The sequence below is a fragment of the Emydura macquarii genome, unplaced genomic scaffold (genome assembly GCF_026122565.2).
Source record: "Emydura macquarii macquarii isolate MOO-44397 ecotype Brisbane River unplaced genomic scaffold, CSIRO-AGI_Emac_v2 contig_554, whole genome shotgun sequence".
In the NCBI taxonomy this organism is placed as follows: domain Eukaryota; kingdom Metazoa; phylum Chordata; order Testudines; family Chelidae; genus Emydura; species Emydura macquarii.
Window position 1 is genome coordinate 2842028 of NW_027130691.1, and position 18503 is coordinate 2860530.

Consider the following 18503-nt stretch of genomic DNA (forward strand, 5'->3'; position numbering starts at 1 on the left):
TATGCGTGCTTACATTGAAATCTGTTGGAGAACTCATGTGAGTGAAGTTAAGCACATTCATACGTGTTCCTAGGATTAGCACATTAATGATTATTTCAACTACATTTCACAGTTGCTTCCCCTATTATATAAAATCTCTGTGCAGGATCAGAAATATGACTTAAAACATTTGTAAGTTCTATAATGAGCCCCATACAGAATTTATTTTATCTGGAGATAAATGATGAACCCAATAGCACAAATACTCTAACTACTGTAGCACTTTTGTATTATATATCACTTGGCTTCTTTCATCAGAATATCTCAAAGTACAGGTGGATGAATCGAGGCTGAGAGGTGAAATAATTCCTGAAAATAATGCAGTAAAACAGAGAGCAGGGACTAGAACCTAGGAATCCTGACTCCATCACCTGCTCTAACCACATAAACTAATGTGAATAATAAAAGCCAGAATATCAAATACTAGTTGTTCATTGCACACTTACCCAAAATCTTTAAGCACCATCCATTTCTTGTTTGAAATCCTGAGACTAATATTATTGCATGTAAATGAGCTATGAATTCATCGAGACCAGATTTCTTCTGAGATGGTCCATAGCTTTAGTAGTGTCAAGTGTCATTTGAAGTCTGTTTTGGAAACCTGTTAAAACCATTGTAGTTTTGCTTCCTTACTGTCTGTCTCACAAGTAAAGTAAGTATTTTATCTAAGAATTTGTTTCATTTGTAGAGCCTGGATTCAGACTTGTCAGATGGACCAGTCACAGCACAAGAATATATGCAGGTTAAAAATGCTTTGGTGGCTTCTGAGGTAAAGATACAGCAGTTAATGAAGGTGAACATCAACTTGAGTGATGAACTGAGAATCATGCAGAAAAAGGTAACAAGTATAGTAACAGAAGCAAAATTAAAACCCTGTAACTAATGGTTTATTTTTATATAAATATAAAATAAAGGACTACATGTGAAGACCAGCCAAAGTATTTTGACAACTTAGAACTAGTTTGGAATTGATGTCATACAAATGAATAGATCCATGTAGAGTAAACTCTTAATGTCTTGTCTTTTATGGAAGGTGTTATTGGGAACTGTTTAGTGCAGCTTAATTGATTTTCCTTATTTCCAAACCATTGTTTAAAAACCCCTCATATTCTGTTCCATTGTCTTGTTTCAAAATGAGCAGTTGTTTGGGGCTTAGGAAATAGCTGACAGCAGATGTGCCTAAAGTGCACCTTCTACTTCCTGTTAGGTTAGCTATTTATTCCAGTAATAAGGGCTAGTGGAGATCAATGAAAAGTTGAAATGGCATTCCAGGTTGGAAGGGGAAGAGAAATTTAAAAGTAGCATGGCCTCAATATTTTTATATACAACAGACCTGTAGTTTTTTCCTGTCCCCGTTTTAGATCTGTGGAAGTAGAATTTATAGTTGGTTGTGGAATCTAAGGAAATTTAAAATAAAAATCTGCCATCTCCATGTTAAATAGGACAGCTGTTTTAAACCCACGAAACTGGCCTTGTGTAGACTAAGATAAAAGGTATAGTGTTTAGCGCATGTTAACTAACATGTTTATGCACATTTTAAAAGTCGATTACAGGCAAGACCAGTTTAGCATATGTTAAGAATATACATATGTCAAGTTAAAGCCAGGCTACCAGACCTTCAGATCCTTGTGTAGACAAGGTCACTGTGTCCTTACAGGCCAGCAACAAATATAGTGCATCACATGCTTGCAAGTTCTTCTTCATAGAACTAGCTATAATATTGGTATACATGCATGCGAAGGTATCTGGTAGGTTTTATGAAAATGTAGACAACTTTAAGGGATGATCACCAGCAGAGTGACTGGAAGCCAAGGTGCAAAAATTAATTGCAGGGGAAGAAAATAAAATTGATGGAAATGGAAAAGACCCACCAGATTATCTCTTGGTACATATACATCCTCTGTCTACAGGCTATCAGTTACTGATACTAGAAAGTTACTAAGATTCTAGAATTTAGCTTGTCAGCCAACATACAAATATATTTGGTAGGATCCAGTATCCAAAACATACAGGATTAGTTCTGTACTTTTTCAGTGGGTCAGCGTACATGTGAATTCCTTATGAAAACCCATAACTACTTGCTTACTCTCAGTATTTTGTGTGCGTGTGCACATGCGTGCGCACATGCGTGCGGATGTGCTGCACTCTGTTCATTATCCTGGATAATGTCTGCCATGCTGTCCTGGAAAAAAGCTAGCTGCTTTGTCAGGAAGGGATTCCATTAATGAGCCTAAAAACAGTCCCTTTTTAAGTCTTGCAGCTGTGGAATGGCACATAATTGTAGCTGCAGTACTCTATCCTCATAGAAAAAACCAGCCCAGAGGTGCTGTCAAACTACAGTACTGGAGATGTCAATTTTCCTAAAGTAGCTCAAGAGTTATGTCAATGAGGACTAGGAATATCCTCTTTTCTAGGAATAGATAAAATTTAAAGATATAAGCTAAAAATTGTCTCTCATTGTCTAGTAGCATGGTATGTATCTGATCTTTCACACTTCAGTTACTTGAAAAAGATACCAATGAAAGAAAAGGCAAAGATAGTATTGATGTATGTCACTTATGGATGGGTTCTCCCTAAATCAAGTGAAAACTCCTATAATTGAATGGGTGTTCTTTTATAAAAGAGTGGTGACTTTCTGATACGTGGTCAATTGTTGGCGGACTGAAACCTTGACAGTGGTGGTGAATTGATCTGATATAACACTAGCTGATCAACAGCAGACAGCTGAAATTACACTATCCCAGGTTTATAAAATATGTGGTGGAAGATAAAGGGAAAAGGAGATTGTGCAGCATGGACCTGCTTAATTGTATTAAAACGTCAAATTTTTAAGGAGTAACATTGCTCTTTGCTGACCCTTAAATCTTAACACACAATACGTGGTATGACAGACTGCACAGAGTGGGGAAAGGCAATATTTAAAATGGCTTCAGGATGCTAATCAAAATCTTCACTTACTGGTTCTGGATGGTGTCAGACAGACTACAATTTTCCAGCACAGACTGGTATTCTTGAAGGTTCACCTGATGCAAAGCAAAATGCAAGTAAATACTGAATATTATGACTCCTAATGAAAGGCCATCTGAAACAGAATGCTCCACATATTCTTTGAGAAGATGTACATGATGATATTTAAATATTTGCAGTTTTCTTCATGATGTGTTAATATAGCAAACTTATTCTGAGAAATTTTCTTCTGTAACAAAATTAAAATTACTGCATTTTTTCCTACCCACAGATTTTAAGTAATAAAACGCTTTAAAATCATATTTCTTGTTGGCTTCTTAGAAAGCAGTAGCTGATTTTCGTAAGCCTAATTCCACTGTCCTCTTGCTTTGCAAAGTAAGCACTAGTTTTCTTTGTGCTGTATATATGGTGTCTGTGCTATAATTTTAGCATTTGCATATTCACAGGCTTTATTTAAGTCATCTTTAAGTTACTGTAGTGACTGCTGAACTGAGAGCTTTGCTTGAAAAGAATTTATTTTTCTGTTGTTCAAACAGCCTTCATGGTAACGAAAAATTTATGTGAAAGTACAACTAGCGTGGAAATGGATCTTATGCTTTTAACTTCAACAGCCAAATTTAAAATCCAATTTGACTTGCATCCCAACTAAAATAATAGTAAGTTGAAACTGACACTTATAAATCTACCACACCAGCAATAAAATACTTTTTTGTCACTTACACTGAGCAAATGAAGTAGACTTTAAGAGAGCAAATTCCATTAAAAAAAGAATTAATCTAGCAACAGCTAGGTGGATTTTTTTTAAGGTGACAGGCATGTATTTATGAACTCAGTTTGCTTGCTGTAGAAAAACAAAGTCCCACTGCTAAACATTTCTTTCAGCTTCAAACACTACAGAGTGAAAATACGAATCTCAGAAGACAGGCCACAACCAATATATATCAGGTCCAAACTGGTTCTGAATACACAGACCCCAACAACCATTCTTCTTTAAAGCGACGACCATCTGCACGAGGTAGCAGACCTATGTCTATGTATGAGACTGGATCGGGTCAGAAACCCTACCTCCCTATGGGAGAAGTCACATATCCAGAAGAGAGCATAACAAGACTTCAGCCTTTCCCTCCACATGTAAGTAAAACTGCTAATGCTTCTGCTCTTCTCTGTACATTCAGCTTTTTCTGTTGCAACTCTGCTTATTTACCTGATTATTTTCCAAAATCTCTGTCTGCTTCCTAGTGAAGTTAAATAGTAAGAATTATCACTGTGTTTGCTGTATTAACATGTCTGCAGGAGCTTGATGGTTTGAAGAATACAAGCTGTAACATAATTCTCTGATATGTAAACTGGAACTTTTGGCTTCTGCTCAGCTATTTCCTTTAGCCACAATATATTTGCCAAAATATCCATGCATGAATCTTTCAAAAGCAGGAGAGAAAAACCCTGTGTTTCAATAAGGTAGGTGTAGTTTGTGGATCTCGGTTCTTGAGGCATACAGGTACATGCTTTTATGTGGAACTTGCAAGCCATTTTAAAACACTAGGATTGAACTTTGTTCATTGAACATAACTCATGAGTAGAAATGCTACATCGAAGCATCCTAGCCCTTTTCTTTGGAGGTGAGTCTACTTCCATGGACCTCTCTGCAATTCAGCTTTTCATTATAGTCTCTTTTTTTTTTTTTCCCTTCCTGTAGTATTCACAGCCTATTTTTTTTAGGTGACCAATTCTGTCCTGATTAGTATTTTCCTAAATTATTATTTAAGTTCCAATAGTGTGGTCAGCATAGACACTGATCCTGCCCTAAGGCGTTTGCATTCTAGACTGACAACACAAAATATGCCAACACTCAAGAGTTCATTCTTTAAAGTATCTTTTTTTAAATTGCCACAAGCAGGGGGAAATGTGTGACAGTATATTTTGCTGGCGTGAATTAGGATTTTGAGGCTTTGTCAATATGTTGACTGTGGGGCAGCACTATCTTGTATTTTCCTTTCAATTATATACATTAAAATGCATTTGAAAGACTGTTTGTTTGTTTGAAAGTTGAAATTTCTTTCCTGGCTTTGAAAAAAGTGCCAAGTGCATATAAAACAAAATTCTTGATGCAAGCAGTAGTCATGAACATCTAAACTATTTTGCAAGAAGTGCCATTTTGGCAGATGATGATGAACCATTTGACATTAATGCCATGAGCCTGGATGTTTTTCAGTCCAGTTAACAAGTCTGGGACTTCTCCAACTGCTGGAAATAATAAAGTGCTTATTAGAAATTCAAACTAGATGATAAAAGCTATATCATCGTAGATGATGTTGACTTGCTGTGAAAGATTTCAGTATAAAGGCAGTTCCTGCAGCAAGAAATGTCAGAACTCTTTTGTACACAGCAATTTATTCAAGGTGTAAGAAAGCTTCATAGATTTCTGAAACTTCTCATTTGTTAACATCTTGCTGGATTAGAACTAACAGTTCTAAGGCATTGCTTTCTTTCTTGTGAAACTTGGTTACAGAAACATACTATTTTTTCTTTATTAAAATCTTTCCATTCAGTCCTAGTGTGATGTATTAGTTAAATGAAAGCCTTTGCAGAAGCAGGGTTTTAATGTAAAGTTATGGTGAATTTATTTGTTCACTTGGGAATTCAACACTTTTTAATACTAATATCAGAATTAGCTTGAAGAAGTAAACTGTTTTTGCAGGATTTAAAAGTACAGTCTAGCTCAGTCAGTTTTCTCAGTCATTCTGGCCATATCACCTCCTTGATTATCCAATTTTTAAAATGCACATATCTGTTTAAAAGTTACTTTCAGAATATTTGTTTTGGGTTTTTTTGGTTTTTTGTTTTCCCGAGTGTTTTTCTCTTTCCCCCTTTTTTTAGATCGGGAGGAGTGCGTTTGTGACCTCCTCTTCATCTCTGCCTTCCTTCCCCTCCACGCTTTCCTGGTCAAGGGATGAAAGCACACAAAGGGTTAAGTACCTTCTGAATCAGTCTGTTACCTGGAGGAGGTGACCATCTCCCTGGAAGCCTTGTGCCTCTGTCCTTTCCCCTCTATCTACTAAGTAGTCTTCATCCCTGCATGAAGCAGCACTTCATCACTTTCAGTTTCTTCTGCCACATACTGTGGATATACTTGCTTCACTCTTGTCTAACTTCACACTAACTAAAAATACCTCTAGCATTTAACACCATGCACAAGTTGCTCCAGATCACTTATCCCACAATATGCGGTTGAAAATGAGCTGGTTGCTAAAGGGAAGTTATTTAGCAGGCACTTACTGATCTTTCATGAGCCAACACATACTTTATTTCTGCTGACTAAAATGCATTGCATGAGGCACAGGTGTGCTCAAAGGGTTAGTAAAAGCTATGGAGTCTGCTATCTCTAGGGGTCACCACTTTGCATCCAGTCCAGTTTGGTACTGATGGACAGAGATGGATGTTATTTTTTGACAGCTGTTCAGTAGATGCTTGAAATGAGTGAGCTCTTTGTCCAGTTTTATCAGATAAGCATCCATATTACCCACCACTTCAGTTAATATTGCCCAGCCCTTGTACTGGCAGTGTTGAAAGTGGCTGAGGATTGAATGGGCCTGGAGACTGAACTCATTCTTAGCAATATTCCTTTTAGGTCAGGGTAAAAATATTTTCCTGGCACAATGTAAAGGAAGCTTACATTGCTGCTCCCTGAGAATCAACAAGAAATTAGTTTCTAGGACCTTTCAAAAGCACTACACTACATTGCACTACAAAGGAGATTTTAATTGCACTATAAAAGTCTCTGATATCCCGAAGACACCTGTTTGCATTGTTTCTGCCTCATGAACGAACAGTTTTGATTCTGGACTACAGTGTTCACAGAGGCATCGTGTGCCTTTTTACAAAAACACTGAAATGTGAAACAGATAAGTATGCTTGTATTCTCATCCTTGTTGTAAACCGTTTCACTGCAGCCTTAAATCCAACCCAATGTGAGGACAATTAATAGAAGCACAGAATGAAGTATCCTCACTATAAAATCACAAGGTATGGGATGGTTGGCTAATTGAACAATCTGATACAGTTGACTGGTCATGCCTAATTTCCTTTTTTAGACTTTACATTTTGTGTGAGATTTTAGAAATATTTCTATATATCCAAAAAAATTGCAGAATAATGCCATCTAAACCAGCCCCAACTACAAGGTAACTTTTTCTTTAACTATCGTGAAAGAGCTGTGCTTTTAACAAATAGATCCTTGCTACACATGTTTGTTCAGTATATTTCAGAATAATTAATTTATAATTTGAAGAACTGATATCTTTTACACTCTCTTTGAGCAAGATGAAACATTAGCTGTCCTGTTTGCATAAGTAAATGATAGCTGACTCACGTTGGGTCATCGCAGTGAGTGAATTGCATTTCTCTTCTACAGCTTGAATCTGCAATTGTCTTTAATTGGTGTAACAATCATCACTATATACTACTTAATACATTTGTATTCTTCCTATATTTTGTCGATTTTATCCAAATACATTTATGGGTAGTTTGACAGAACCCATTTTGTAGTATTGTGTGTTATCGATTTAAGCTTCGTTTTTCATCATTACAGCAGGACTTTCACAGGAGAAAACTAAAAGAGAAAAGCATTTATAGATGACTTTTTAAAACTTGGCAATTTTTTGAGATATCTTTCTTTAAAAAGACCTTCTCTCCTTTTTTTAGCTTAACTCTTCCATGTGCCTGATACTGCAGCTGAAACACTGTATCAGTCTGTTTCCTTGGCAGCTATGCAGTGTCTCAGGTCAAACTTTATTATTTAGCAGTTGAACTATGAGGGAATGGAGATTTGTATATCAACATTTTGAGTAATCATTTACCTCTCAGATGCTTATTTTTAGTCAGATATTTGTTTTCTTCAGCCTCTGAGTCCTTCTTAAAAACCTCAGAACACAAGTTAATTCCGAATACAAACGACTTGGCAACTTCTGCCCAATCTGAAAAATACTTGATTTATATGGAATAGTAGCAGATGATAAATCTTTAAGTGCCTGTCTTCTTTCACAGTAAAGTGCGAATTGCCACTTTGGGACAGTTGATTTATCACAGGAACGAAAAACATGCTCAAATTTAAGGGTTTTTAATCCTACTTTACACATCTCTAATTCCAATACTAAGGCAAAGTCTTGATTTTTTTGTTTAAACTGGCTGATGTCTTTATATTTGTGACCAGAGTATTCAGCTTTGCTGTTTAGCAAACAGTTTCTATCCATGTACCATCTGATAAAGAAATGCCATACAAATACTATTATGTACAGCTTTGTCAGAATATGCCTACCATTTTTTTTCAGATTCCATCTTCCCTAATTACCTTACCAGATGTAATCAAAAGAACACCACAATTTAAGTTTCTTTCTATGCAAGGTGGCTGTAAATTGGATAGAAATTCTTTAGTTTGAGGTGTTCAGAGCAGGGACTGTCCTTCAGTGTTTGGAAAGTGCCTAGCATATGGGAGCACCTCTGTAAATAAGAATAATAGAAAGTAGTGTCTATCAGGCTTAGACTCTTTTGTGCTGTTATCATGGAAAGTGCGTGTTAAAGTGTGCCGATTGGAGACTTCCTTTAAAATCCAACACTGGAGATTCCCTCGATCCTCACTATGTTTTTCTAATAAAGATCGGTGGGAGGTTAATGTGACTGGGAATGACGAAATCCCATAATACTTTTGGGATTGGTTTGGCTTTGATTCCAGGATCTGCACTGTGCAGTACAAAGCCAAGCCTCATAGTGACGTTAATGTTTCATGTTCATAGGTGAGAAGGGCATAATTAGTCTGTCCTCTAGAAAACGTGTACTAATGTAGAATGTCCTGGCCTAGACTCCACTGAGGGGAGTTGCTGTTCTCTGGTGTCAGGCCCAGAAGAGGAGAATAAGTAATCCAGAGCTGCTTTTTGAGGAAGGAGGGAGAGAGCTCCAGAGTATACTGTCCCCTCCCATGATTTATGGAATTATTTTAAAATCCTAGGTTGCAAACTTGCCATGGATATGAATTCTTGGGATTGGTGTGGTTGCGAAGTACTCAGAACAAAAATAATTGGGATGATATATTTTCTGGATATAAACTATAGCGGAAGCTCACAGACGTGGTAGAATAGCATGTTACCTGAAAGATTACATAGAATCTAATGGGGAAAACTTTCTGAGTGTAGAGGACCATACTATGGAATCTCAAGGGATAGGTGATGTCCCTCTCTTGTACATAATTTGGTCATGTTGTATTGGAAGGCATCCAACTTGTGGTTGTCTGGGAGTTAAGCTAATTCCATCTTCCAACTCCAGACCTCTGCAAAAGCACATTTGCTCAGTCATTTGCAACTGGATGGTTGTCAGATTCCAAAACTGATCCCAACATTATTGTATGGTCCTCCTCCTGAACAGCGTGTGAATGGAGACAAAGTTTTCTTGGGGGCAGGGAGGTCATCCCAGTGGCAAGTGGCTGCATGTGGAGTTATGATGTTAAAGAAGCAGAACCCTGCTCTGTAGAGCTGATCAGCTTGTAATGCTTGGGGAAGAACAGTCCCTAATATGTTAAGGTATAAAATTTATTGTAAAAATAAAATACTTAAGATACTTTAGGAAGAAGCTACTTACTAAAGAAGGAATAAGTAGCCAGGCAAGTAACTTTTTTCTTTTTGGTGAAACTGAGGGATAACCTATGGTATTTAACTCATTTCAGTACTGCTGCTGCATATAGTGGCATGTGACAGCTGTCTGTGGGAGAAATGAACCAAATCTCAGCCCCTAAGATCTTAGCCTAAAACGTATGAGCATGTGTAACATAGCACAGAACAGAACAGTGACTAATGGCCATGACAGCTTGAGCTTGTAAAGTAATGTAGGTCCTAAATGAAGTCTTATGCAAAGAGAATGAACTATTTTACACAGGGAATACTTCTCTGGCAAAGTTTTCTAGGTGCTATCCTTAAACATTTGTTTGTTCTATAGGTGTCGAAATTAGAAAAACAGAATAGCATGCCTGAAAATGACTATGAGAACCCCACCCCCAGTTTGGAGCTGGATGAGTCAGGGTATGTCTTATTACATGAATGAGCTAATGTTTGTGTCTGTATAGTGTTGGAAGATGTAAAGCACTAATTAAGTGCTAATAGAAACTGCTCTGTAGTAGAGTGACCACTTCAACATTCTTTTTTTCCCCCAGGTCAGGTAGGAAAGGAAGGCAGAGAAGTATCATTTGGCAGGGAGAAGGGTCTGTCCCTGAGAACTTGGATACAGATGCAGCCCCAAGTTCCACTTTGCCAAGTACAGAGGATGTTATTCGAAAAACTGAACAGATCACTAAAAATATCCAGGAGTTGCTGCGAGCAGCACAAGAGAATAAGCATGACCGGTAAGAAGGGGAGTTTACCAGCTCTGGAATTTCCAAGATTAAAAAACATAATAAAATGTTTCCAGGCACAGAGACGGTAATTTCATGTAAATGATCCTGTGTGGTCATGTCTTCTCCTGGTTGAGGTGAGCAGCAGATGATGTTGGGGCCATGGGCACAGTGTATCTCGACAGCATGTTCCTTCCACCCAGGGCCACAAAAGCTGCTCTACCAGCAATTCCAGAGTGTGAGAGGCCCACTGGCTGAGATGGGGAAAGGACTTGCAACAGTTCATCTCCATGGAACGCTTCCTTGGGACTTCGCAGATATCCCTAGGAGTAGCAGCTGTTTGGAGCAGTGTCAACTCCCAATCTGCCTGCATCCCACGCAGTAGGAAGCAGTACAGGCCCGGGGAAGTTTGGGGAGATGGCTGCCTTGCGAGTCCTGTTGCCAAGAGAGTGGAGGTCAAGGGACCACTGCACAGGCCCTGGGACAGGTGGGATCCTCAGACTATGAAGGATGTATAGATCAGGGCAACTAGAAGGCAACACTCAGCAGTAACTGAGTGTAAGCTTTGTGAAACCGCTGCAGACGGAAAGGATTTGTCCCTTACACTGCAGATGGTTTTGTTTGTGTACATACTTGCTATGTTCTCTGTAATAGTCTTGTATAGTCTATTTTATACAGCATAGATAAGCCATCAGCTAAAGTTATTCTGAACTGTTAGAGTAGAGCAAGAACTAGATAAGCTTTTCTCAAATTTGTCAGTGCTAAAAATCAAAGTAACCTATTTATCTGTACAACAAACTAATGCTCAGCCTGGGCTCCCTCCCCCCTCATACAGTCTGTAACCTGACAGTTAATTCTAACAAATCTCCATGAGGTGCTGGTAATGGTTCTTTGTGGTGCATAAGCAGCAGGTGGTTCTCCTATGTAGCTTTTCATAGGCATATAATGGCAGGTATATCACAGTGCATTTTAGAGCATTCCATGTTAGCACTGCGTGGTCCTAGGCTCCAATAAATTTCTCCTTTCCCTGTGGCAGTTCTTATTAGAACTGCAGTCACAGACTCAGAGCTGAAGGACTATGCAACACATTATCCATTAAACCAGCTAACTACCTTTGTTTAAATCCTGCAGCTCATGTCGGCTGCTTAGTTCAGTTTCTGAGCTCTTTTCCACCTCCATAATTGAGAAAAATGGGCAACAGATGCATTCTGGTGGCCTCTTCTGTTTCTTCCATGTTTATTTACTTTGTTTGCACTTCCCTTTTGCTAAGAGAGAGATGCAAGATTTTTCTTTTGTGGTCCTGGGTGGAGAAGTCAGGGTACATTTTCTGACTCAGCTCACTAGTCAAAATTCAGACTTACTCTTCCATAAATCACTCTTTTTTTGCTCCCAGGGTTCATGCAGAGGGGAGATGCAGTGTAAAAAAAAAAAAAATCAAATAAGAGTATTTGATTATTTGTATATTTTTACTGGTAACAGTACTTGGGACACACTAAAATGACCTAGAAGAATGAACCCAGGACATATAGTTTTTCCCTGCTAAATTGAGTGAAGATATACTTAGTAAAGAGCCCTTTTCTTCTTCCTGATGTTTTCCTGTGCCTCAAGTTAAGGGAGTATTTTTTTACACAAGACACTTAGATCTCTTTAGATATGTAAATACAACAGATTAAATTCATAAATGCAAATAAGATAAATGAATGGGGAAATCTTTTGAAAGAAATGATTAGCCTTGCAAAGAGACTTTTTCTGTCCCTTCTTTGCTGTAGAAGAAAGATATTGAAGGGAAGATTCTAAGAGATCAGAGTTAAGGGAAAAATTGTTTGGTTGTTAAAGCAGTTTTTCTTCTATGCCACAAATGGAGCACATCGGTTACCATCCTTAGATGAACATGACCTTCCAAAACTGAACCATGGACAACAATGCAATATTGTATTGTACCGCATAGCTTTGCCTCAGATGTTCTACTGCTCAGTATATTAATTACATAGCAGTGAGCTACATGGGAAAACAATGGAACAAACGTCTTCAGCTTCATTCCGATATGAATAAGGCTGGTTAGAAAAGTCCCATTGCAAATACCTAGTCATATAATTGAGCTGCTGAGAACTGTCATGAGATGGCTTCCGAACTTGTTTTGGGAGTATTGTAGATAAAAATGACTTGCCACATGGATAATGTGAACATGAATGTTAATTGTTCTTCCGTCATCCTAATGAAACTCCTTCCTTTTTCTCATTCTCGTCTGTTCCTGTCCCCGTGCTCCTCTGTCTAAATAGACCAGGAGAGCGTGCAGGCATACTTAAGCTCAGACATAGCCTCGGCTGCTTCAGTACACTGGTTCCCTGGGCTGAGAGAGCTCCCCTGCAGCCTTTGACCCTCCAGCAGCCTGATCCTACCTCCTGGTACTCTGGCCTCTGTCCCTGCCTTCCAGGCACAGTGTCCTTTCTCTTTATCTCTGCTGCCTTTTTCCCCCCATGCACGTTCAACACAGGGGTGGTTAGTGGTTATGCATGAAAGGCTTTAAACAATAAGCAAACTTCTAGGTAAGAAGTACTAAAAGTTATGGGCCCAATCCTATGCCCAGTGAAGTTAATAGGAGCTTTTACCTTTGACTTCATTGGGAGCAAGATCAGGGCCTAGAAGTATAGGCTTGAGGTTTCCCTCTGACAACCCTAGCTGCGTCTTCATTCTGGTCCTTGGCTATCAAAATAATTTACATCTGATCACTGATGACATAATACATTGTTGCGGTGTCCATGGACTGTTACTGCAGATATAGCATTATTTGCATGATCCATAACACACAACATTTAAAACTGTCCTGTGCATTCTTTTAGTCTAGTAACAATCTGTTTATGTTGAATACTAGAGCCTAGTTTCTATCTTGGATAAATGACCATCAAAACTAAATTTTAGGTTTTAATAAGTTTATGTACTGGCAAACCAAAACTTCAAACCCTAACCAAAATACTGTTCTGATCTTTAATGCCTACTGCACCCGAGATACAAAACCTGCTTAAAGGAAAGTTAAAAACCAGTGTATTATGGGCTATGACCTTTCCCCAAGGTTTAATCCTAAACACTGTTATGGCCAATCATAAATACCAAAGTGAGAGGAAGAGTTACAAGAAGTCTTCAGAAATTCTCTGCAATAAGAATTTTTTCAAAATATGGCAATTCCCTAAAATGTGTGTTGATGTAGGAAGCCAGTCATGTCGCACGGACCTCTAGTGTCTACCCAGATTTTAGTCAGTGTGTTAAAAAAATGTAGTGACAAGTATTCTGTGTCTGCATATCACATTGCACAATGCGGTCCTGTGCCATGACTAGGTGCTTTGGTGGTACAAATAATAGTACTAATAAAGTACTGAGAGCTTGAACTGCTTTTCAGACATCAGTAGAGGCTTTTCTCAAATATACATTGAAAACTTTGATGCAACAAACCCTGTTGGCCAGGAAATATGCACCTAACTATTGTACCTCTAATACAGTCTTACATTCAGGTAATTACTGGGGCCTGTTACTATGCCACGGAAGTCAACAGAAGCTTAATCTGCAAATTTTCTCTTGTCATCTATAGGTTTCCTCGACTGTTCAGTGTAGCGCATGGGGAATAAATTGGTTACTAGCCCTACTCTCCTTTCTAGTAGAACAGGGATTGCTACAGTGCACTGCTGGTAAAAAGCTTGTGATGGTGGGAAGTCTCAATTTGTTTGGAAGAGCTCATGTGAATGCAGCACACACAATCAATGTCCTCCTTTTATAGCAACTTTCCTGCATAACTCAAATGACCCCTGTGTGTGTTGCTTTCCTTGTTAGTGTATCTGTAATTGACATGTTTTTTGCACGTTCAGTATTGTAAGTTGACTAAATAAAATGATTGTGATTTCAGTCTGAAAGTAATTTTTAGATCTAAAATTGAGAGAGTATGCAAAGGAAAAATATTCTTCATTTGAAAGGTACTGCCTGATAAACTAACTTTAAAAAGACTACTTTGAGGTCTGAACTATACTAACTAGCCTGGAGATCATTAGCTTAAATGGAGTATTGGAAAAATATAGGTTTTAAAAGTGGATTTTTGACAGAAGGCTAAACTTCTTACAGGTTTCAGGTAACTTCAAAAGAGAAGCTTCCGGTCAATAATTTTAAACAAAGATCAATTTGAACGCTAATCTTTAAATTTTTTTCAGGGTATAATGCAGAATCTCTAAAGATTCTTAAAATCTGCTTTTTTATTAGTTATCACTTTGTAATTGTTCAGTTTAAACAGAATAATTGAAAGTTAGCCTAAATTTTATGCAGTCCAAAAGTTAAACGTTAACCATGCTGAAATGCATGTATTTTACAAGCTGCTCTCTCTTGGTGGTTTTGTGTAGTGCCTGTTCACCAGGTGTCTAAATTCACCAGGCAGTCTCCATTGTTTTCCGTTTGTCTTAGATAAAGTTTTACAGTCTTCTAGTTCACCAAAAAAGTGAGGTGTGTATACTGACTAAGAGTTAGGAGTTACGTAACAGCTTCTCTTTAAATAGGTAGTTTTTGATCTATGCAGTGAAGAATGGGGAACATTTGACATCAAACAATATTGCATTGACAGCCTAATGTTCATGGTGGACTGTCAAGTATGGAAATAAATGTTCTCTGAAGTGAAGTGCGTCCTGGGCTTGTGTCTTCACAGCAAACTAAAGAATGCTACAAGGGTTAATCTTGACACTGAGAAACAATGAGGGATTCACATGAGTTGAGATTGTATATACTGTGCACTAGAGAGACAAGGTGGGTGAGGTAATATCTTTCATAGGACCAACTTTTGTTGACGAAAGAGAAAAGCTTTTGAGCTACACAGAACTCTTCTTCAAGTCTAGGAAAGGTACTCAGTATCAGAGCTAAATATAAAGTGAAACAGATTGTTTAACGCACATTGTAGGAGACCATTCAGTACCCCCCACAACACGCCTTTCAAGATCTATGGATCATACACATGCCTATCACAACATGTGGTGTACGTCATCCAGTGCATGAAATGCCCCAATAACAACTATGTGGGTGAACCAGACAATCACTATGCTCTTATGTGAACTCACACATAAAATAAGACACACACACCGTAGCACCCGTGGGCGAAGACTTTTCACAAAAGGATCACTCCGTATCCGACCTCTCAGTCTTCATCCTCAAAGGAAACCTGCACAACATCTTCAAAAGATGAGGCTAGGAGTTTAAATTCATAACTTTTGCTAGACACTAAAAATCATGGTCTTAACAAAGATACTGGATTTATGGCGTATTACAACATTCTGTAACCCACTAACCCCTCCCTTTTTGTCCTGTGACTGCAGATATGTTAACGGGCCACTCCACCTTGAATGGTCTCTCTCACAATATGTTGTATGAAGTGTTGTAGCTGTGTTGGTCCAAGGATATTGGAGAGACAAGGTGGGTGTGGTAATTTTTTATTGGATCTTTCATCTTCAGTCACCTGAAAGCTTCTCTTTCACCAACAGAAGTAGGTCTTGTAAAAGATATTACCTCACCCATCTTGTCTTTCTAACATCCCAGGGCCCACATGGCTACAACACTTCAATATGCCGCACACTGTCAGTTTCCAAGCTTTTGATCAGTCATGTATTTCAAAGCGTAGTTGGGCAATTACTAGTGAAACAATCTGTCTGTGGTGGTCACACCTTATATATTGCTACAGAGTGTTGAAAATAGCTTTCTGCAGGTCTGATGTAAAGATAAATAGCAAACCTTTCTTGAAGAAACTCTGAACTTCATAAATGTAACCCCGGAGATCATCTGTAGGAAAGTAGTCTGCGCTGTTACCAGGGTATAGACAAGGTGACCTAATAGGTCTCATCCCTAATTTTTGATCATCCCAAATTGTTGACAAAATATTATTTGTGTAAAACTTACTTTTAAATGAAAGTATTTTAAAAAAAGATTTTTCAGCTCCATTTCCAAGGTTAGTGTATATTTAAGTCTCCATAGATCTTTGACTTGGCAGCTTATGTACTTATATTTTTTACTAACGTTTGGTTTCATAGTATCTTGGGGCTTGTACAGAAACTTCCTTTCGTAAAATGATAGCAGATTAAATATGCTGTCAGCCTACACACACAAGGATGTGTTTTGTTTTGTTTTTTACTGTCAGCCCTGCACACTCAGCCTAGGATCTGAGAGTCACTCTGGGATTTTGGATACTCCTGTGCAATCCTGATGTCTCCAGTTAAAATGCCCTTTAAACCGCAGAATCTGGAACTTTTGTTTTGGGCCTGCAATTGTCTTCTGGCCATTTACTTACATACACATAACTGAATTTTTAAAAATCCCTGACATGTTCTGTTTTGAACAGGCAGATAACCTCCTCTGGAACATGTTGTTGGGCCATTTCTGTGCGCATGCAGCACCCAACTCCAAAGCTTGAGTGTGCAAATAATGATTTTAGGAAATGTCAGTCATATACACTAATGTGCCATTTTCACGTGTAAGCATGTATTTCCATACTTGAGTACAGATCAGCATATTAGTATCTGAAAGTGCTGGATATAGGATCATGTGTGCAACCCATTCCTCCTTCCTCCCACAAACTTTGTTAATCAAAGAATAGTTTAAAACTTTCTAATTTACCTACTGCAAAGCTTCTTACATCACCTGTGATGTTCTTGCCTTTCCTGAAGTTTTTAGTAGTACAGTGTTGTTGAAACACAGATTTGTACATAATGTACTAATGAATGTTTCAATGGGAAGCGTCTTCATATTTGTGTGTTGCAGAGAATCTGCTACGGTTGTGTTTGGAGGCTGTGCTAAGACAACGCTAGAAGATAAGGTGCCATTCTGTTAACTGGTTTGCTTTTGGAGAAATGGTCACTAACCAGTTGAATTTCAATGAAATTAAATGTTTTTGCTGTGTTTGAATAATCTTTTGCATCTTCTTACAGCTATATACCATGCTCGGAAAGAATACATGTGGCAGTAACAGAAATGGCAGCCTTGTTCCCAAAAGTGAGTAGCTTTATTATTTCAGCAATGGCAACATTTCTCAAATGTATTCTGCTCTCAACCTCACTAATCTTGCGGTTTCTGTAAGAAACTTTAAAGGGCAGTTGGTACAATACATGAAATATTTCTGATTGGACTTGGTTCTTTTTTGTGTTTCATTTGGTTTAAGAAAATCAACAAGGAAATTAAAATTCCTACGCTTTAGTTCCTTTTTAGTTTACAGCGGTTCCTTTGTGGGTGTAGATTTTTTGCAATGAACAAAAAGCAAACTATGGTTAGCTAGGAGGGAGGAATATTACTTTCATCAAGACGAGCACCTTTGTATTTGTCACCATGCCACGTGGGTAGGGTTCGTTGGTACACCAGGACTCATAGGATGATTGAAGGTGCAGATAAGAATGTGAATGTCTACAGTTCCCAAAAGCAAAGGACACTTGAATCTTGCTTGAACAGTCATGGAGCTGTACCAGAACTTTCCTTTACCTGTCATCTCAGGCCTCTCATGGATCTAGCAGTCTAAGCCGCTTCTCAGGCCTTTTATAGACCGTTCCCTGGGAGCTAATCATTATCTATGTGTGGGTATCAATGAATTCCAAAGAGTCCACTTCTTCCCAGTGCCTTTCCTTGCCACAAGGTGCCCTAAAGTCCTCCCTTCCTGGCCTTTGATAAGGCAAAAGCTGCTGAGCCTATACCACCTTGCTGTAGTATTAGAGCATTTGCAAACAAATGCCAAATCTCACTGATTCAGTCATCCTAGAACAGTTGTGTATTGTCCATGCTGCTTTAATAGACAGCAGCTTTAAAACAAAAGGAAGTATTTTGCACACAATGCACAACCAGTGGAACTCTTTGCCGGAAGATGTCGTGAAGGCCAAGACTATAGCAGAGTTCAAAAAAGAGCTAGGTAAGCTCATGGAGGATAGATCCATCAGTGGCTTTTAGCCAGGATGGGCAGGGATGCAAAACTCTGCGCTGAAGTGTCCCTAGCCTCTGTTGGCTAGAAGCTGGGAATGGGCGACAGGATGGATCACTTCATGATTATCTGTTCTGCTCTGAAGCATCTGGCATTGGCCATTGTCGGAAGACATGATACTAGGCTAGATAGACCATTGGTCTGACCCCG

The 18503-nt window shown here is 38.5% G+C and overlaps 1 protein-coding gene across 8 annotated transcripts in view; it reads left to right on the forward strand.

The window, feature by feature from the left end:
* Window positions 1–18503, forward strand: part of GIT2 (GIT ArfGAP 2) — a 50739-nt gene that overhangs the window by 27260 nt on the left and 4976 nt on the right. For 3 of the 8 annotated variants that reach the window (XM_067539441.1, XM_067539438.1, XM_067539439.1), the window contains 6 exons: window positions 728–877; window positions 3889–4137; window positions 5884–5973; window positions 9988–10070; window positions 10202–10390; window positions 17320–17383. In XM_067539441.1, the coding sequence (XP_067395542.1) occupies window positions 728–877; window positions 3889–4137; window positions 5884–5973; window positions 9988–10070; window positions 10202–10390; window positions 17320–17383 (825 nt within the window). Of the gene's footprint in view, window positions 1–727; window positions 878–3542; window positions 3663–3888; window positions 4138–5883; window positions 5974–9987; window positions 10071–10201; window positions 10391–12657; window positions 12784–17319; window positions 17384–18503 lie in introns of those variants that run through there. The other 5 variants (XM_067539444.1, XM_067539440.1, XM_067539442.1 and 2 more) reach the window with 5 other exon arrangements.